Source organism: Cherax quadricarinatus, chromosome 64, assembly GCF_038502225.1.
Source record: "Cherax quadricarinatus isolate ZL_2023a chromosome 64, ASM3850222v1, whole genome shotgun sequence".
NCBI lineage: Eukaryota > Metazoa > Arthropoda > Malacostraca > Decapoda > Parastacidae > Cherax > Cherax quadricarinatus.
Window position 1 is genome coordinate 6,479,130 of NC_091355.1, and position 21,499 is coordinate 6,500,628.

General features: G+C 39.9%; 1 protein-coding gene across 1 annotated transcript; it reads right to left on the reverse strand.

Moving 5' to 3' along the window:
- Positions 1 to 380: 380 nt before the first annotated feature.
- On the reverse strand, positions 381 to 21,270 carry LOC128699984 (probable serine/threonine-protein kinase clkA). Its single transcript, XM_070098692.1, has 4 exons — positions 21,208 to 21,270; positions 19,056 to 19,156; positions 2,028 to 2,354; positions 381 to 1,830 (listed from the first exon to the last, which is right to left on the reverse strand). Exons 1-4 carry the CDS (start codon positions 21,268 to 21,270, stop codon positions 528 to 530), a joined length of 1,794 nt encoding a protein of 597 aa, XP_069954793.1. The 3' UTR covers positions 381 to 527.
- Between the last annotated feature and the right edge of the window lie 229 nt (positions 21,271 to 21,499).

Genomic DNA, 21,499 nt, shown 5'->3' on the forward strand with positions numbered 1-21,499 from the left:
TGGTTTTGATGGATGTGGTTGTGATGGGTGTGGTTGTGGTGGATGTGGTTGTGATGGGAGCGGTTTTGATGGATGTGGTTGTGATGGGTGTGGTTGTGACTGATCTGGTTTTGAGGGGTGTGGTTGTGAAGGGTATGGCTGTGATGGGTGTGGCTGTGATGGATGTGGTTTAGATGGGAGTGGTATTGATGGGTGTGGATGTGATGGGTGTGGCTTTGAGGGGTGTGGCTGTGGTGGATGTGGTTTTGATGGGTGTGGTATTGATGGGTGTGGTTTTGATGGGTGTGGTTGTGAAGGGTGTGGCTTTGAGGGATGTGGGTGTGATGGATGTGGTTTTGATGGGTGTGGTTGTGATGGATCTGGTTTAGCTGGGTGTGTTATTGATGGGTGTGGTATTGATGGGTGAGGTTGTGATGGGTGTGGTTTTGATGGGTGTGTTATTGATGGGTGAGGTTGTGATGGGTGTGGTTTTGATGGGTGTGGTATTGATGGGTGAGGTTGTGATGGGTGTGGTTTTGATGGGTGTGTTATTGATGGGTAAGGTTGTGATGGGTGTGGTTTTGATGGGTGTGGTTTTGATGGGTGTGGTTTTGATGGGTGTGGTTGTGATGGGTGTGGTTTTGATGGGTGTGGTTTTGATGGGTCTGGTTGTGATGGGTGTGGTTTTGATGGGTGTGGCTGTGATGGGTGTGGTTTTGATGGGTGTGGTTTTGATGGGTGTGGTTTTGATGGGTGTGGCTGTGATGGGTGTGGTTTTGATGGGTGTGGTTTTGATGGGTCTGGTTGTGATGGGTGTGGTTTTGATGGGTGTGGCTGTGATGGGTGTGGTTGTGATGGGTGTGGGTGCGATGGATATGGTTTTGATGGGTGTGGTTGTATTGTTTGTGGTTGGGATGGGTGTGGTTGTATTGGGTATGGTTGTGATGGGTGTGGTTGTATTGGTTGTGGTTGTGATGGATGTGGTTGCGATGGGTGTGGTTGTGTTGGTTGTGGTTGTGATGGGTGTGGTTGTATTGGTTGTGGTTGTATTGGTTGTGGTTGTGATGGGTGTGGTTGTATTGGGTGTGGTTGTATTGGTTGTGGTTGTATTGGTTGTGGCTGTGATGGGTGTGGTTGTGTTGGTTGTGGTTGTGATGGGTGTGGTTGTATTGGTTGTGGTTGTATTGGTTGTGGTTGTGATGGGTGTGGTTGTATTGGTTGTGGTTGTATTGGTTGTGGCTGTGATGGGTGTGGTTGTGATGGGTGTGGTTGTGATGGGTGTGGTTGTGATGGGTGTGGTTGTGATGGGTGTGGTTGTGATGGGTGTGGTTGTGATGGGTGTGGTTGTGATGGGTGAGGTTGTATTGGTTGTGGTTGTGATGGGTGTGGTTGTATTGGTTGTGGCTGTGATGGGTGTGGTTGTATTGGTTGTGATGGGTGTGGTTGTATTGGTTGTGGCTGTGATGGGTGTGGTTGTGATGGGTGTGGTTGTATTGGGTGTGGTTGTATTGGTTGTGGCTGTGATGGGTGTGGTTGTATTGTTTGTGGCTGTGATGGGACTGGTTGCGGTGGGTGTGGTTGCATTGGTTGTGGTTGTGATGGGTGTGGTTGTATTGGTTGTGGTTGTGATGGGTGTGGTTGTATTGGTTGTGGTTGTGATGGGTGTGGTTGTATTGGTTGTGGCTGTGATGGGTGTGGTTGCGATGGGTGTGGTTGTATTGGGTGTGGCTGTATTGGTTTTGGTTTTGATGGGTGTGGTTGCGATGGGTGTGGTTGTATTGGGTGTGGCTGTATTGGTTTTGGTTTTGATGGGTGTGGTTTTGACGGGAGAGGTATAGGCTGTGGAGGTAGCTGTGTTGGTATCATACATGGGCATGGGTACCAGGTTTTGTTGAAGGTGGGTCTGGGTGGACTAGGTGGAAGAGTTATGGGGATTGTGTGAAGAGGAATTGATGGTCGAGATGGGGGTCGCTGGGTGGAGGGTAATTTGGTGGGTGGTCGAGTGATTGGTGGAGTTGGTGGTGTGGGTCGTTGAGTGGATGATTTACTTGGTGGTTTTGGTGGTCGATGGGGTGGATGAGTCTGTGGCCGAATGGGTATTGTAGGTGGAGTCCAGGGAAGTGGCGGTCGGTGAGTAGGTGGAGTCCAAGGAGTCCAAGGTCGGTGAGTAGGTGGCGTGGGAGGTACTGGAGTAGGAGGTGGAGTTGGAGGTCGAGGAGGTAAAGGAGTAAGAGGTGGTGTAGGTGGAGTAGGAGGGTGTGGAGGTGTTGGTGGAGTAGGAGGGTGTGGAGGTGTTGGAGGAAGAGGTTGTGGCAAGGCACCTGTTTCTGAGCAGTTCTGGAGTGGTGGCCAACTGGACGGTAACGAACCAGACTCTGTCGGAGATCATATTTTTCACTCTAATATCTTGAAAATTTGTATTTATAATGGATCAAATGTCCCAGTTTTTTTTAAAGCAGAGTGTAATTACTATTATACAACACTACAAGCGTAGTTACTTTAGATTTAGGACAAAATTTCAAGTCAATAAATTGTTAACACCAATGATTCAGGCGAAGCTAAATACATATACACCAGGTTTTAGGGAAAACCCATGTAAACAAAAGTGTTTATTAAGGAAATAATGACAATTTGGACCTACAGAGATGAAAATGAGTGAGAAGCAAGACAGCAGTGAATAAGATGAGTGGGAAACATAGAGATGGCTCAGTATAGGACCACGCCGAGCAGGTCCAGCAAGAGAGAGACGAGGAGTAAAGAGGCCGCTAACATATAGATATAGTTATAAAAAGTTATGCTCAGGTAGTCAGACATTTTTTTTTTACCTCATAGGGAAGTATTTGGAAAGACTAGGAGCTCCTCTGAAGGAAAGATAAACATAAAGTGGTCAGTGGTCACGTGAGGTCACAGACCCTGAACTGCTTTGGGGATTAGCGTGGACGGTTACAAAGCATGGCTTGCTTCTGCAGTGTTTTAAAAATTGAGGTTGGAGAGTTGAAGGAGGAGGTCTTGCTTCTCCAGGAGGAGATTAGGAGGCTGAAGGTCCACCTCAATGGGTCTGGGAGAGAGTGTGAGGTGGCTGGAGTTGTGGGGAATGAGGCTTCTAGCAGTGAGGTGCAGTCTGTCTCTCGCTGTGAGGAGGCTGTAGTTGGGGAGGTAGCAACGGCTACCAGCAGTGAGGTGCAGTCCAGCACCTGCTACAAGTGGCGAGTGGTTCACAGTAATGGGAGGCGCATCAGAATAAGGAAAGTTAAGAGTGAAGATCTGAAGGTAGGAAATCGCTTCTCTGTTCTTCAAGATGAATGTACTTCAGTGGCCAGTGAAGGTAAGGGTACTACTGCCCCTGCTAATGGAGGTAAGCGCATTCTTGTGGTTGGTGACTCTCAGGTAAGATATATTGACCGTGCTTTTTGTAATAGGAATAAGAAGATGAGAGATAGAGTGTGCTTCCCTGGAGCTGGTGTTGGGGACATTGTCAACAGGCTGGATAATATCATGTCAGGTAATGGGAACAAGCCCATTATCTGTCTCAGTGCTGGTGGAAATGATATTGGGAAGGGTAGGAGAGAAGAGCTGCTAGATAAGTACAGGTCAGCTATAGATTTCATTAAGTCTAAGGGAGGGATCCCAAACATATGTAGCATCTTGCCTAGAAGGGGAGTAGGAAATGAATGGTTGTCTAGGGCAATTGGTGTAAATTGCTGGCTAGACAGATACTGCAAGGAACTTGCAATCCCATTCATTGACAACTGGAACAGCTTTTATGGCAAACATGATATGTATGCAAGGGATGGGGTACATCTCTCTGGGGCTGGGGTGGTAGCACTTGCAGACTCGATTGAGAAGGCCATTGGTGAAATGCCTATGATTTTAAACTGATGGAAGATAGAGGTATGGGTGTGTGTGGGAAACAAGCAGGTTGCAACACTAGGGTTGGAATCAGTAAATGTATAAAAGGCATTCAGCATGAAGTTATAAATAAAGACAATAGATCAGGTCAGCAAACAAAGGGGGACAGCAGAGGACAGCAAGGGACTAGCTCCCTTAAGGTTTACTATACTAATAGCAGGAGTGTAAGAAATAAGATAGATGAGCTAAGATTAATTGCAAGTGCAGGAAACATAGATATTATTGCTATAACAGAGACCTGGCTCAATCTGAAAGATAGAGAGATGCCCTCTGAATGTCACATACAAGGCTATAAATTATTCCACACTGACAGGGTCAACAGGAAGGGTGGTGGAGTAGCGATGTATGTCAGAGACAATTTAAATTGTTGTGTTAGACAAGATATAAAAGTAGAAGCGTCAGCCACTGAATCTGTTTGGTTACAGCTTCTCGAGGGCCGAGAAAAACTAATTTTGGGTGTGATTTACAGGGCCCCAAATCTTGAAAGGGAGTGCAGTAAACTTCTATGGGACGAAATTCGTAAGGCATCTACATACGAAAATGTTGTGCTAATGGGAGATTTCAACTATAGACAGATTGACTGGAGCAATTTGACAGGAAATTTAGAGTCAGGTGACTTTCTTGATACGATCCAGGATTGTTTTTTAAAACAGTTTGTGACAGAGCCAACTAGAGGAAATAACCTCCTTGACTTGGTTCTTGCCAGTAGGGAAACACTAATTAATAATCTTGAGGTTAATGATGAGCTTGGGGAAAGTGATCACAAATCACTCAGTTTTAATATATCATGGAATTCCCCTAATAATGGCAATCAAGTCTCCGTCCCTGACTTTCGCTTGGCTGATTTCATAGGACTGAAAAATTACTTAGGTGGGCTGAACTGGAATGACCTGACTAAGGGTCAGGTAGGTGGTGATGGTTGCCGATATGATGCTTTCCAGGGCATAGTTCTAGCTGCTCAGTCAAATTATGTTCCAAATAGGGAAATCAGATCAAACAAAAATGATTCTAAATGGATGAACAATAGATTAAAATATCTGATTGGTCAAAAGAGAGGCATATATAGGCAAATCAAAAGAGGAGAGGGGCAATTAAGAAATCGATATATTCAGTTAAAGAGAGAAATAAAAAAGGGAATTAGAAAAGCAAAAAGAGATTATGAGGTTAAAGTTGCAAGAGAATCGAAGACTAACCCAAAAGGATTCTTTCAGGTATACAGAAGTAAGATCAGGGACAAGATAGGCCCACTCAAAAGTTCCTCGGGTCAGCTCACTGGCAGTGATAAGGAAATGTGTAGAATTTTTAACACATACTTCCTCTCAGTTTTTACACAGGAGGATACCAGCGATATTCCAGTAATGATAAATTATGTAGAACAGGACGATAATAAACTGTGCACGATTAGGGTCACAAGTGACATGGTTCTTAGGCAAATAGATAAATTAAAACCTAACAAATCCCCAGGCCCTGATGAACTGTATGCAAGGGTTCTAAAGGAATGTAAAGAGGAGCTTAGCACACCTTTGGCTAATCTTTTCAACATATCACTACAAACTGGCATGGTGCCAGATAAGTGGAAAATGGCAAATGTGATACCTATTTTCAAAGCAGGTGACGGGTCCTTAGCTTCGAACTATAGACCAATAAGCCTAACCTCCATAGTGGGAAAATTTATGGAATCAATAATTGCCGAGGCAGTTCGTAGCCACCTTGAAAAGCATAAATTGATCAACGAATCTCAGCATGGTTTTACAAAGGGGCGTTCCTGCCTTACGAATTTATTAACTTTTTTCACTAAGGTATTTGAGGAGGTAGATCATGGTAATGAATATGATATTGTGTATATGGACTTCAGTAAGGCTTTTGACAGGGTCCCACATCAGAGACTATTGAGGAAAATTAAGGCACATGGAATAGGAGGAGAAATTTTTTCCTGGATAGAGGCATGGTTGACAAATAGGCAGCAGAGAGTTTGCATAAATGGGGAGAAATCAGAGTGGGGAAGCGTCACGAGCGGTGTTCCTCAGGGGTCAGTGTTGGGCCCCCTGCTGTTCACAATCTACATAAACGACATAGATGAGGGCATAAAGAGCGACATCGGCAAGTTTGCCGATGACACCAAAATAGGCCGTCGAATTCATTCTGACGAGGACATTCGAGCACTCCAGGAAGATTTGAATAGACTGATGCAGTGGTCGGAGAAGTGGCAGATGCAGTTTAATATAGACAAATGCAAAGTTCTAAATGTTGGACAGGACAATAACCATGCCACATATAAACTAAATAATGTAGATCTTAATATTACGGATTGCGAAAAAGATTTAGGAGTTCTGGTTAGCAGTAATCTGAAACCAAGACAACAGTGCATAAGTGTTCGCAATAAAGCTAATAGAATCCTTGGCTTCATATCAAGAAGCATAAATAATAGGAGTCCTCAGGTTGTTCTTCAACTCTATACATCCTTGGTTAGGCCTCATTTAGATTATGCTGCACAGTTTTGGTCACCGTATTACAGAATGGATATAAATTCTCTGGAAAATGTACAAAGGAGGATGACAAAGTTGATCCCATGTATCAGAAACCTTCCCTATGAGGATAGACTAAGGGCCCTGAATCTGCACTCTCTAGAAAGACGTAGAATTAGGGGGGATATGATTGAGGTGTATAAATGGAAGACAGGAATAAATAAAGGGGATGTAAATAGTGTGCTGAAAATATCTAACCTAGACAGGACTCGCAGCAATGGTTTTAAGTTGGAAAAATTCAGATTCAGGAAGGATATAGGAAAGTACTGGTTTGGTAATAGAGTTGTGGATGAGTGGAACAAACTCCCAAGTACAGTGATAGAGGCCAGAACGTTGTGTAGCTTTAAAAATAGGTTGGATAAATACATGAGTGGATGTGGGTGGGTGTGAGTTGGACCTGATAGCTTGTGCTACCAGGTCGGTTGCCGTGTTCCTCCCTTAAGTCAATGTGACCTGACCTGACTAGGTTGGGTGCATTGGCTTAAGCCTGTAGGAGACTTGGACCTGCCTCTTATGTTCTTATATCATGGGCCAGTAGGCCTTCTGCAGTGTTCCTTCGTTCTTATGTTCTTATGTTCTTATACACACACCAGGTCAACAACAACAGCCCTCTCTTCCAGGTCTTCCGGTATTTCCGTTTCGACACTGTAAAGGAACTCTGGCGAACTGGCCTGGTAGTGATCAGTTTCTGGAAGCAGAGAAGCAAGTTAAATTAATGCTACCGAATTTTGTTTCTGCTGATGGTATTTAACAAAGACAGTACTGGAAACAATGAATATATATATGTTACATGGTTCAAGTCGGACCAAAACGTCGTCATAATTTTCTTTCTCCTATGTGTGGGTTATTTATGTATTGTTCCAGTCACGGTACTGTGCCTTTTATTCGTCAATATATTTATATATTTACTCATGAAAAGGCGCTAAATTCGAAAGCCATACAGAGCTGGAAACTACAGAATGATGTTAGATGAAGTAAAATTTAGAAGAGATATATTAAAATAAAGGTCACAATACCGTGGCTGGAACACTTCACAAACAACCCTCTCTTAGAATAGGAAACTAGACCATTATCAAGATATAATAAAGCAATAGTTTGATACTAGAATTGTAGATGAGAGGACCAAACTGGCAAGTAGTGTTAGTGAATGCAAGATGAGCTGGACAAGTAGTGTTAGTGTTTCCTTACACCTAATGCAGGTAGATGACTGGTGTGGGTCGCATCCTGGGGGACAAGATAAACAGTTAGACAGTCCTCGAAACTTTCTTGGGTTATCCTGGGTGGCTAACCCTCCGGGGTTAAAAATCCGAACAAAATCTTATCTTATCTTAACAAGAAAAAGTTTTGAACTCTTCAGTGTCAGTGGGTTCGGTGACATCGGTGTGGTCTTTCTGCCGTTTGGACGTCACTAAAAAATTCTCTATAGTTTTATTCTTATTAAATTCTGAAGATCAATTTAAATGCTTTTTATTGTTTTAGCTGTATATTCAGGAACGCTGAAGGAAGTTCTGGAGGTTCAGGTTTGTGAAATAATAACGGATTGTTAGGATGCTGGAAGGAACTTGAAGAAAACCATCTCGAGGCGGCTATGAAGATCCGGGAGCATTACATTTACCAAAAAAAAGGCTTGTATATGCGTGTGTGTGTATGTGTACTCGCCTAGATGTGGTTGTGTATACGTGTGTGCACACGTGTGAGTGTATACATGTTTATGTGAGTATGTACCTATAGTGTGGAAAATTGCATTTATCTGAATGTATTATTATATACATAACAGTAAATGAACAAATAATTATTATTTATCAGTTAGACAAGTAGGAATTTGGGACACCTAGGTCGCAAAAAATGTCCCCCTTCGATACCTACCACTGTCATAGCCACAAGTTGCTCTGAAACTATTAATTAGATGAAATATACATCACCAGGAATACTGGTAATATAAATTTGTGGACTGTATATTAAAATTAATAAATGATTATATATATATATATATACACATTTATATAACAGGAGAATATATCTTAATCATAACACTCGCCAATTTAACTGGAGATTAAGTTGTATCATACTCAGAAAACCTCGCTGTCTATACATGAAAATAACGACTTGCCAGAGTTATAACATAACAGACTTATCTGAGGTTCCTGGAGCTGTCTTGTCCAGTCGTCTGATATCTCAAGTTATGCAGGAATGCACATCCAACAATTTCGCCTCCTATTTGAGAGGTGTCAGCCCAATTTTAACCTCTAGAGCACGAAAAATTCTTCCCATTATCACTAACGTTCTGTTCAATTCAAACAAAATGGCGAGTCCCTTCTCCCCAGGCGCAGGTTTCCCATTTTCGATAACATACTTCTTTTAAAAATACAATATAGGGCATCTATTTACCTATAAATTACAGTATTTCCGGAAAATATGTACAGTATTTTCCACACTGCGGCCGGGCGGAGTTCGTTGCTAAATGACTCAAATTGCTCATTTGGCAATGGTGGAGGACCTGGGTACATATAGGATCTGGCATCCACACGGCGACATATTACACAAGATTTAATCACCCTTTTTACACTTTGCCGTCCTTGTGGAATCCAGAAAGTTTCCCTAATACAATTTAAGGTATCTTGTACCCCACCATGCATTACATTTTTATGGGCATTTAAAACAATTAAATTTGTTAGATGATGAGTTTTGGGCAGTAAGATAGGGTGTTTAGCATAATCACCCAATTCAGCATTTTGTAACCTACCTCTGCACCTAATTACCTTGTTCTCTAAATACAGCCCCAATTTCTCTATTATGGAACCTTTCACAATTTTTCTTTCCATCATCAATTTAATCTCATTTCCATAGATTTCCTCCTGTACCCTCTTTATCCAATATTCAAGAGGATGTGAAAACTTTTATGAAATATTCATCTTGTTTAGAAATTTAAACTCCAACTTAGTTACATTGATTAGTTTGGGTAAAGAAGAATACCTATTTATATCAATGGCTAAGGAAGGACAAACTATTGGAGCGGTGGTCACAGTAATTTCAACAGGAGCAATATACGCCTTTTGTACAGGCCAATTAGCTTTATTTACCAACCAGCTCGGTCCTTTAAACCATGATACAGCATTTACAAATTTAGCATAAGGTAAACCTCGAGACAAGAAATCAGCTGGATTCTCCTCACCAGGTATATGATTAAATGTTAACATATGCTGACCCAAACTATTATACTTCTCTTGCATCTGATTAATTTCAGCGACTCTGTTTTGTACGTACACAATTTTACTGTTTCCATTACGAATCCATTGTAAGGATACCTCATTATCAGACCAAATTACAGTGTCGCTAATATTTATCTCCTGCAACTTATTTCTTATATAATTAGCTAATTTGACACCTACATAAATGGCTGTTAATTCCAACTGAGGTAAGGTACGTGATTTAATTGGAGACACTTTAGCCTTAGACATAACAAGAGAAATAACACTATTACATTGAAGGTAAGCAACTGCTCCATATGCCAATTTTGAAGCATCACAAAAAATGTGGAGTACATTTTTCCCATTTGGATTGGCCACCTGGCGTGGGAACTCCAACATTGGAATTTTCTCATAATCACCAATTAATTCATCCCACCTGTTAATGAATTCCTCAGGTAGAATTTCATCCCAAGCACATTTAAGTTTCCATGCTTCCTGTATTAATAATTTCCCTCTTATAGTAAGGGGTGACACTAAACCTAGTGGATCAAAACATTTGGAAACTTCAGCAAGCAAAACTCTCTTAGTTAATTTATTGGGCATACTGTAATTATTAGGTTTTAACATTAACAAATCTCTCTCAGTATCCCAAGTTAAACCCAATACATTACTACATTTTGGCACTTCATCTCCAGGGTAATCTTTACTTATTTTGTCCTTTAATTTGGACGAATTACTATTCCATTCCCTCAGAGGCATATTTGCACTTTGCATTATTTTATTAGCCTCTCCATAAGTCATTAACAGTTCCTCTTCAGTTGACGTCACACCCAGGAAATTGTCCACATAAAATTGTTTGCTCATTACTTTACTCAATGGACTTTCCATACGTTTAAGGTGTGCATTTATCGTCGCTTGAAGTAGGAACGGACTGGATGTAGCACCAAATAATACGCTCCTAAAGCGAAAGGTTTTCAGAGGGCTAAGTGGGTCAATAGGATTCTCAGGCCATAAGAAGCGGGTACAATCCCGGTCAGCCTCTTGTAAACCCACTCTTAGGAAAGCTTTACTTATGTCAGCCGTAAAGGCATAATGCTTCACTCTGAAATTTAATAAGATATCTCCTAATTTTTCCGTCAACGACGGACCTGTCATCAAACAGTCATTTAAACTAGGTACATTTTTGTTACTCCTGGCACTACAATTAAACACAATCCTCAAAGGAGTGGTCTTAGAATCCTTCTTCACTCCGTGATGTGGCAAATAGTGACCATAAATTTTGGCTTGCTCAGGAGGTACCTCTTCTATAAATTTATTAATTAACTGCTCAGCAATTATATCATTATAGGCAGTTAACAATTCTGGTGTCTTACTCAGTTCGCGGAGCTGAGCCTTTAACTGTCCATATGCCATTCTGTAATTAGTGGGCAATTCTGGATGGTTCAGTCTCCACGGAAGTCGTACCCAGTATTGTCCAGATTCAAATTTTACATCTCTCAGGTATTGCTCCTGAGTAAAAGAATCGTCTGGACTTTCTTCATTTACATTTATTCCAATGCTGTCTAATTCCCACAATTTATGCACTGGCTCAACACCATCCTCTATGGAAGAATTATACTGGGGCACGACTTCATGAGTAAGACACACAGTTATGGTATTTGTAGTTTCCTCTAGTCATGAATTATTATTACGAGGAATCCTACCATACATTACATGGCCTCCTGCAGTCTTCAAAAGGGTGACACCACATTTCTTTACCATACCCTTTACAAAGGAGGCATAATAGTCACTACCTATCAAAATATTTATTGGGCCTACAGAATCATCACTTACACCAGAAGGTGCTAAATTTACATTATGTGAAAGTCTTTCTGTAGCTTTACTAAGCCCTACTGTAGATATTTTCTCTGGAAGTCTATCTACAATTACTGCATTAACACGTTTTTTCTCATTGCCCAACCTGACAGTTACATAAACAGTGTCATACAATTGAGCCCTTTTATCCGAGAGAAAACCAGATAATTTTAAAGTTGTGGGATCTCCCATCTGTACTTTCATACCATCAAGACATTTACGTTTTATGAAAGTACGCTGGGATCCCTGGTCCAATAATGCATTTACATTTTTTGATTTATGCCTTTTATCATCAATTTTTACCTGTAACACAGGCCATTTATCATCAATTTTTACCTGGCTACTTCAGCAAAACCATCATTATTAACATTAGCAGCAATTTTTACATTAGCTACTGTTGTGTCAGGATTGTCAACATTATCATTATTATCAACATTATCATATAGACCCTTACACATGACTATATGGTGTCTTCCTTTGTGACATTGATAACAGAAGTTTAATTTGGCATAACAATCCTTTACATTGTGATTACCTAAACACCTGATACATCTGTCAAGTTCCTCCAATCTTTCAACTTTATCATTCCATGAATTGTATGCATTGCAATTCTTAGAAAAATGAGTACCCTTGCAGAAGAGACAATCTCTCTTTTCTTTGACTGGTTTCTTATTAACTGGGCTACTCTTAGGAGGGTACTTATTCTTCTTACCTTGTGGAGAATCATTATTTCTGATTCCTGCTACTTGATATGCACCTATCCAACTCTTTTTAGGAAATGAATTTTGATTATTACCATTGGGATAATTTTTCCCTTTGTGAAACTTGACAGATACCTCAGAGTTATTATGTGTTGCATCTTTAAAATGAGTTAGTTGGCTCGTCTGCAACTGCACAATTAATTCTTGTAGACCTAGACTTATTTCCTCCAGACCAAAATAACCCTTGTGATATTTGTTGGAGAGCCATTCAAGTGTTTTACAGCTTAATTTATTCTGTACCATGGCACTCAATAACCAGTCTGATTCCTTCAGATTATATTTATTACTTAAAGTTTTGAGAGTGCTCTCCAGTTTAACTCTAAACTGCTGTAAACCTTTGTAAGTGTGATCTGGAGATTTTAAATTAACAATGATATTCACTAGATCCAACCTACTTTGTTCTATATTACCATAAGTGACTTTCAACAAGTCAACTGCTTCCTTGTAAGAGTCATCTACATTGGGAAAGGCTTGTATGAGTATGTGAGCATCTCCTCTTACCTGTCCTTTGAGGTAAAATAATTTAGTTACACAGGCTAGGTCACTCCTGTCATGCACAGCTGCTTTAAAAATTGACCAAAATTCCTCCCAATTTTCTCCAGGATTAAATACAGGTAAACATAATTCTGGGAGTTTTGGCAAAGACATATTATTTGTTGGAGCAGACTGATTAACTGCCTGGTTTACACATTTTAATTTATTCAAGGCCTGACTTTTACAAGAAAGAATCTTTTCCTCTAATTCATAATACTGATTAATCATGAGATCTACTTCAGTCTCATCTACACAGTTTACTAACAAATCTCCTTCATATTTGTTGTAATATAATTTGTATGAATCATATCTATTACCTAAAGCATCTAAATACAATTTTAAATCATCAGTATTCACAGTTTCTTGATTCATTAATTCCAAACATTTATTATATGCCTTGGTTACATGACCCTTTCTAGCTTGCAGTGATGCTTTTTTTGCTCTATATTCCATATGTTTGTCTTCTATATTAATTTCCTCGTTTTCAGTTATGATGCAATGTATTAAATTCAACTTAATAACACTGATTACAACTTACAACACTGATACAACTTACCTTTGAATAAATCCTAGCTACTTGAGCTTAGCAATTACATATAAAAATTGTATAAATTTTAAATGTACATTAATACAAACCTTTAGCCAGACTCGGCTTATGAAAAGTAATATTATACAAATTAACATAAATCTTTGCCAGAATTTGGCATAGCAAAATTAATATATACAATATATAATTAGCTACACTTGGCTTATCAATTACACATACACTGATATAAATCTTGGCCAGAATTATCTTATCAAATTAATATTATACAAATACATTAATATAAATCCTAACCACTTTGGCTTTGCAAAATTATATTATAAATTAATATTAGCTACTTATCAATTAATATAATATAATCTTTAGCCACACTTGACTTATCCAAATTAATATTGTAATAATTATAATCCACTACACATTAAGTAAATTTGTGAACTTAACATCCACCTCCTTCTGTCATTTCACATATAATTATTAAGTAATTAACTAATTAATGACTTCACTAATTACCTCCGGTTCAAGAAGGACCAACGGGCAAATTAAATGTGGAAAATTGCATTTATCTGAATGTATCATTATATACATAACAGTAAATGAACAAAGATAATTATTATTTATCAGTTAGACAAGTAGGAATTTGGGACACCTAGGTCGCAAAAAATGTCCCCCTTCGATACCTACCACTGTCATATCCACAAGTTGCTCTGGACCTATTAATTAAATGAAATATACATCACCAGGAATGCTGGTAAATATATAAATTTGTGGACTGTATATTAAAATTAATAATTGATTATATATATAAATTTACATAACAGAAGGAGAATATATCTTAATATCACTCACCAATTTGACTGGAGATTAAGTTGTATCATACTCAGAAAATCTCACTGTCTATACATGAAAATAACACTGGCCAGAGTTATAACATAAGACTTATCTGAGGTTCCTGGAGCTGTCTTGTCCAGTCGCCTGATATCTCAAGTTATGCAGGAATGCACATCCAACAATTTCGCCTCCTATTTGAGAGGTGTCAGCCCAATTTTACCTCTAGAGCACGAAAATTCTTCAGAGACTTGAGGATCAGGTTACCAGTCTACACACGGTCACAACTTACTGGAAAAATACGCGAGAAATGCAGAATAAATCAAATTAAATGCAGTAGCGCCATAAGCACAGTTACACAGTACTGTGCTAACACCCGTTGTCCTACCAGTAGGTATAAAAAATGTTTCGGGAATAAAGAGAGAAGTTTTCGATAGAAAACTGGACAAGTTTTTACAGGATGTTCCAGGTCAGCCGGTTTTTGACGGCGATGCAGGCCCAGGGGTGAGCGGCCAGCAACAGCCTAGTTGATTAGGCTGGTCAAATGGGAAGCATGTCCTTAAGGCTGTGCTTCAAGAACAGAGGAGCTCTAGACGCAGGTGACGGGTAGGTCACAGGTAAAGGGTCACCTGGAAAAACAATGAGAGCAGAAACATCACCGAACGTAGATTAAATTCTGATGTATTAAACTGGTGATGTAACACGCACCACCGAAAACATCTCAGTCCTCTGGATGAAATGGCTTATAACATACCTCGTAGAATATGTTTTTACCGAGACAACGTTTCGCTCTGTGTGGAGCTTAATTAACCTTTCTTCTCTGTGTAGACCTTTATGTTTCTTTCGGTATAGAGTTTTAGTGTTTCCTTCTGTGTTGAGCTCACTGAGTTATAAACAAAGCTTCATACCGGACTAAACGTTGCCCCAAAAGCTTATTGTCCTGTAGTTTATTTTACGTACTTGTCTGTACTCCTCCAGCTGAACATTAAAATGGTATAAAATACCGACAGGTTGTTAGGTAAGACACATATGCAACAGTTAGGTATCTTTATTATTTCGCCTACTGTGTAGGCGAAACGTTTCATAATAAAGATACCTAACTGTTGCATATGTGTCTTACCTAACAACTCCTCCAGCTGCCTATGCAGACTGTCCACCCAAGCTCCTGTCTTCTTACTTGATCCAAGGAACTGGAGCCACCTTCCCTCTCTCGGACTAAACCTAGTTACCTCCTATTCCCAGACGCAGAATGTCTCTTACGGGTTTAGTGCTTCCCCATGACTAAAAATAAATGGCTGCCTCCCCCTCAGGCAAAAAAAAAAAAAAAATAAAACGAAGCAAATAAAACAAAATACAACGATTTATAGATTAATTAATTTTGTGTTAAAATTGTCTATAGGAAAAATAATTGCTTCATTAATGTGTTTTGATGAGTTGTTACCTTGAGAGATGAGTTACCTTGAGAGATGAGTTACCTTGAGAGATGAGTTACCTTGTGACATGAGTTACCTTGAGAGATGAGTTACCTTGAGAGATGAGTTACCTTGAGAGATGAGTTACCTTGAGAGATGAGTTACCTTGAGAGATGAGTTACCTTGTGACATGAGTTACCTTGAGAGATGAGTTACCTTGAGAGATGAGTTACCTTGTGACATGAGTTACCTTGAGAGATGAGTTACCTTGAGAGATGAGTTACCTTGAGAGATGAGTTACCTTGAGAGATGAGTTACCTTGAGAGATGAGTTACCTTGTGACATGAGTTACCTTGAGAGATGAGTTACCTTGAGAAATGAGTTACCTTGTGACATGAGTTACCTTGAGAGATGAGTTACCTTGAGAGATGAGTTACCTTGAGAGATGAGTTACCTTGAGAGATGAGTTACCTTGAGAGATGAATTACTGTGGGGTGAGTTACTGTGAGAGATGAGTTACCTTGAGAGATGAGTTACCTTGAGAGATGAGTTACCTTGAGAGATGAGTTACCTTTAGAGATGAGTTACCTTGAGGGATGAGTTACCTTGAGAGATGAGTTACCTTAAGATGAGTTACCTTGTGACATGAGTTACCTTGAGAGATGAATTACTGTGGGGTGAGTTACTGTGAGAGATGAGTTACCTTGAGAGATGAGTTACTGTGAGAGATGAGTTACCTTGAGAGATGAGTTACCTTGAGAGATGAGTTACCTTGAGAGATGAGTTACCTTGAGAGATGAGTTACCTTGAGAGATGAGTTACCTTGAGAGATGAGTTACCTTGAGAGATGAGTTACCTTGAGAGATGAGTTACCTTGAGAGATGAGTTACCTTGAGAGATGAGTTACCTTGAGAGATGAGTTACCTTGAGAGATGAGTTACCTTGAGAGATGAATTACCTTGGGAGATGAGTTACCTTGAGAGATGAGTTACCTTGGGAGATGAGTTACCTTGAGCCATGAGTTACCTTGAGACATAAGTTACCTTGAGACATGAGTTACCTTGAGGGATGAGTTATTTTGAGAGATGAGTTACTTTGAGATGAGTTACCTTGAGAGATGAGTTACCTTGAGAGATGAGTTACCTCGAGAGATGAGTTACCTTGAGAGATGAGTTACCTCGAGAGATGAATTACCTTGAGAGATGAGTTACATTGAGAGATGAGTTACCTAGAGAGACGAGTTACCTCGAGAGATGAGTTACCTCGAGAGATGAGTTACCTCGAGAGATGAGTTACCTCGAGAGATGAGTTACCTTGAGAGATGAGTTACCTCGAGAGATGAGTTACCCCGAGAGATGAGTTACCTCGAGAGATGAATTACCTTGAGAGATGAGTTACATTGAGAGATGAGTTACCTAGAGAGATGAGTTACCTCGAGAGATGAGTTACCTTGAGAGATGAGTTACCTTGAGAGATGAGTTTCTGTGAGAGATGAGTTACCTTGAGAGATGAGTTACCTTGAGACATGAGTTACCTTGAGAGATGAGTTACCTTGAGGGATGAGTTACCTTGAGGGGTGAGTTACTTTGAGAGATGAGTTACTTTGATATGAGTTACCTTGAGGGATGAGTTACCTTGAGATGAGTTACCTTGAGACATGAATTACCTTGAGACATGAGTTACCTTGAGGGATGAGTTACTTTGAGAGATGAGTTACTTTGAGATGAGTTACCTTGAGAGATGAGTTACCTTGAGAGATGAGTTACCTCGAGAGATGAGTTACCTCGAGAGATGAGTTACCTCGAGAGATGGGTTACCTCGAGAGATGAGTTACCTCGAGAGATGAGTTACTGTGAGAGATGAGTTACCTTGAGAGATGAGTTACCTTGAGAGATGAGTTACCTTGAGAGATGAGTTACCTTGAGAGATGAGTTACTATGGGGTGAGTTACTGTGAGAGATGAGTTACCTTGAGAGATGAGTTACCTTGAGAGATGAGTTACCTTGAGAGATGAATTACCTTGGGAGATGAGTTACCTTGAGAGATGAGTTACCTTGAGAGATGAGTTACCTTGAGCCATGAGTTACCTTGAGACATGAGTTACCTTGAGACATGAGTTACCTTGAGGGATGAGTTATTTTGAGAGATGAGTTACTTTGAGATGAGTTACCTTGAGAGATGAGTTACCTTGAGAGATGAGTTACCTCGAGAGATGAGTTACCTCGAGAGATGAGTTACCTCGAGAGATGGGTTACCTCGAGAGATGAGTTACCTCGAGAGATGAGTTACCTTGAGAAATGAGTTACCTCGAGAGATGAATTACCTTGAGAGATGAGTTACATTGAGAGATGAGTTACCTAGAGAGACGAGTTACCTCGAGAGATGAGTTACCTCGAGAGATGAGTTACCTCGAGAGATGAGTTACCTCGAGAGATGAGTTACCTTGAGAGATGAGTTACCTCGAGAGATGAGTTACCTCGAGAGATGAGTTACCTTGAGAGATGAGTTACCTCGAGAGATGAATTACCTTGAGAGATGAGTTACATTGAGAGATGAGTTACCTAGAGAGATGAGTTACCTCGAGAGATGAGTTACCTTGAGAGATGAGTTACCTTGAGAGATGAGTTACTGTGAGAGATGAGTTACCTTGAGAGATGAGTCACCTTGAGACATGAGTTACCTTGAGAGATGAGTTACCTTGAGGGATGAGTTACCTTGAGGGGTGAGTTACTTTGAGAGATGAGTTACTTTGAGATGAGTTACCTTGAGGGATGAGTTACCTTGAGATGAGTTACCTTGAGACATGAATTACCTTGAGACATGAGTTACCTTGAGGGATGAGTTACTTTGAGAGATGAGTTACTTTGAGATGAGTTACCTTGAGAGATGAGTTACCTTGAGAGATGAGTTACCTCGAGAAATGAGTTACCTCGAGAGATGAGTTACCTCGAGAGATGGGTTACCTCGAGAGATGAGTTACCTCGAGAGATGAGTTACCTTGAGAGATGAGTTACCTCGAGAGATGAATTACCTTGAGAGATGAGTTACATTGAGAGATGAGTTACCTAGAGAGATGAGTTACCTCGAGAGATGAGTTACCTCGAGAGATGAGTTACCTCGAGAGATGGGTTACCTCGAGAGATGAGTTACCTCGAGAGATGAGTTACCTTGAGAGATGAGTTACCTCGAGAGATGAGTTACCTCGAGAGATGAGTTACCTTGAGAGATGAGTTACCTCGAGAGATGAATTACCTTGAGAGATGAGTTACATTGAGAGATGAGTTACCTAGAGAGATGAGTTACCTCGAGAGATGAGTTACCTTGAGAGATGAGTTACCTTGAGAGATGAGTTACTGTGAGAGATGAATTACCTTGAGAGATGAGTTACCTTGAGAGATGAGTTACCTTGAGAGATAAGTTGCCTTGAGAAATGAGTTACTGTGAGAGATGAGTTACCTTGAGAGATGAGTTGCCTCGAGAGATGAATTACCTCGAGAGATGAATTACCTTCAGAGATGAGTTACCTTGAGCGGTCAGAGACCAGGCAGAGAGTATCAGGACCAACAACGATGTGGTCTGGAAGAGCGTCATCGTCGTCATGACAACAGTCAGCTGGTGTCACCACCTGTAAACAACAGCTGAGAGTTAATGATCTTGGATGCTGCTGTCTGGCTCTTCATCCGAGGAACTAGAGCTGGCCTTTTCTATTTCCCAGGCATTGTATCACCTATGCGACATAAGTACTTCCCACGAATATAATAATAATAATAATAATAATAATAATAATAATAATAATAATAATAATAATAATAATAATAATAATAATAATAATAATAATTTTACTGAAGGGTGAGCGAACCACTTATAGAATGGTTGATAATCACGTTTGATCCAAGGAAGGGGAGTATATGGTGTGTGTACTCACCTTCATGTAGTTGCTGGGGGTCGATCCACACAGTTCTTGTGTGCGTGTTCAACAGTTTTTTCCAACATCTTAATTTTTACTTCACTAATCTTGGCTATATATTACTTTCGATAGTGCAATAAATGTAATAAAATAACGGTAATAAATATTTTGAGTGATAACATCATGACCAACAACAGTGAGGCACTAAACCATTTTTTTAATAATGTTGGTATTGTTTGTAACGGCTTGACAAAGCTCCTGGAGAGCGAAACGTTGCCACAATGAAAATGTCGCATTAGTTGCATATGTGTCCTTTTTTTTTATTTGCGAAAATTTAGTAGTGTCAGTGATCCGTTACACTACGTTATATGATAGTTGTACAGTGGGGAGGAAATCTCAGTATGATGGATTTTGTGCCTCGATTAATAGTCACGAGCGTCAACTCGGTGATTCCTGTCAGGCTGTGAGAATACCAGTTTGTTGGATAGTTAAGGGATTGAAAGCCTATCAACCACGTGAGGGTCATTAAAAGCTTCATGTAGCATTTACATCACCAAACAAGGTTACCCTAGGTAAGATTCCTTAGGAAAGAGGACAAGTGTTTCCCGACGCGAGTGGTCTTAGTTATATGACCCTTATCTGGAGCTTTTGGTCATCTGACCGAGGCCTTCTGCTGGCTTACCAATTCACCCCTTTAAAAAAAAATGGTATTTGATTTTCTTAAGAATACTTTAGTCCTTAAAATAGGGATTAAAGTAACACACAGTATATACACTCTGAGAGAATGAGGATACTGTCGAACTATGGAAGCTTGAAAAGATTCACTGTAGTAGAGCTGTAGATACTGGTTCCGGTTATGCTTTCAGGGAAATGGGAGATGGGTGGGAGTGGGTCATATTGTGAGGACCGGTAAGTCAGAGGAAAACTGAATTTCCAAATTTAAGCGACATATTTTTCTGCAAGAAGAGCTCTTATAATTCTGCGTTCAAAAATCTATTATTTGCAAGTTGATCACTATGGGTTAATTAGTGTCTTCGCACACGATACAACTCTTACACAAGAGGAATCACTTGCAGATGCGCCAAAACACAGAATTTAGCTACTATGTATTACCAAAATTTCTGCAAGTTAAAAAGTTTATGCAAGTAGGTAACTTTTGAAGTAAATTAAAAAAGAATGTGTACATTACAAAAAATCTGCCTATCTTGTGTTGTTAACTTCACCCTGGGGAGGAGGTGAATATTCTGTTGATTAAACAAGATGAATTAATTATTTGTCAGGTTTGTGGAGGTCACCGATACCTGTCTCGATGATAACAAATTTTTAATTAACTCCAAGACAGGTGAAAGCTGAGGATAATATGTACATCGTTTATCTACAAATAAACCGCTTAAAAGTTGTCTAAAAGCATGAGAATCACCCGAGATGTTAGCCTTGATTTATAATGAGCTGTAGCACGTTGTTAAACACATGTCTTTTTTAATTTCAAGTGTGCTTTAAAAATGAGGCTTGTCAGCAAGTACACAGATGTGCATGTCACAACAAGAAGACACATGCGCATGTCATAATAAGAAGAGATACGTGCATGACACAATAAACCATACCACGGGCGGGGATTGAACTCGTGGCAAGTAAGTCGTCAAACTCTAGGCCAGTGCGTAAACCACTGGGCCAGCTGGCTGCAATAGGATTCATCCAACTAGGTATATTTGTACACCATAGAGAGGTTAGCATGGGCCATCACTGTGACCACAAATGCAAGTTTTTACAGATGAATCTCCCGCCAGCATGGCCATGACGAACTCTAGCTCTAGTCCCCTCAAAGCCGTCATCACGACTCACTTATTTTACGACTCACTTGTTTTACGACTCGTTTTACGACTCACTTGTTTTACGACTCACTTGCCACGAGTTCAATCGTGAGTCATGTCACAATAAAAAGACACAAACCTGCATCCTTTATAAAAAAAAATTAATAAATATACAATTTTTGAAAAATATCTTTATACATGCAAGATAAATCAATAAAATGATACTTAAAAAGATTTTTTAAAAACCAAG

Coding starts and splice junctions, on each gene's coding strand:
- LOC128699984 (XM_070098692.1), bottom strand. CDS start 21,270: ATGACGGCTTTGAGGGGACTAGAGCTAGAGTTCGTCATGGCCATGCTG. Junction 19,157..21,207: donor TGCTGGCGGGAGATTCATCT/GTAAAAACTTGC, acceptor TGTTGTTTACAG/GTGGTGACACCAGCTGACTG. Junction 1,831..2,027: donor TCGACCACCAAAACCACCAA/GTAAATCATCCA, acceptor ATACCAACACAG/CTACCTCCACAGCCTATACC.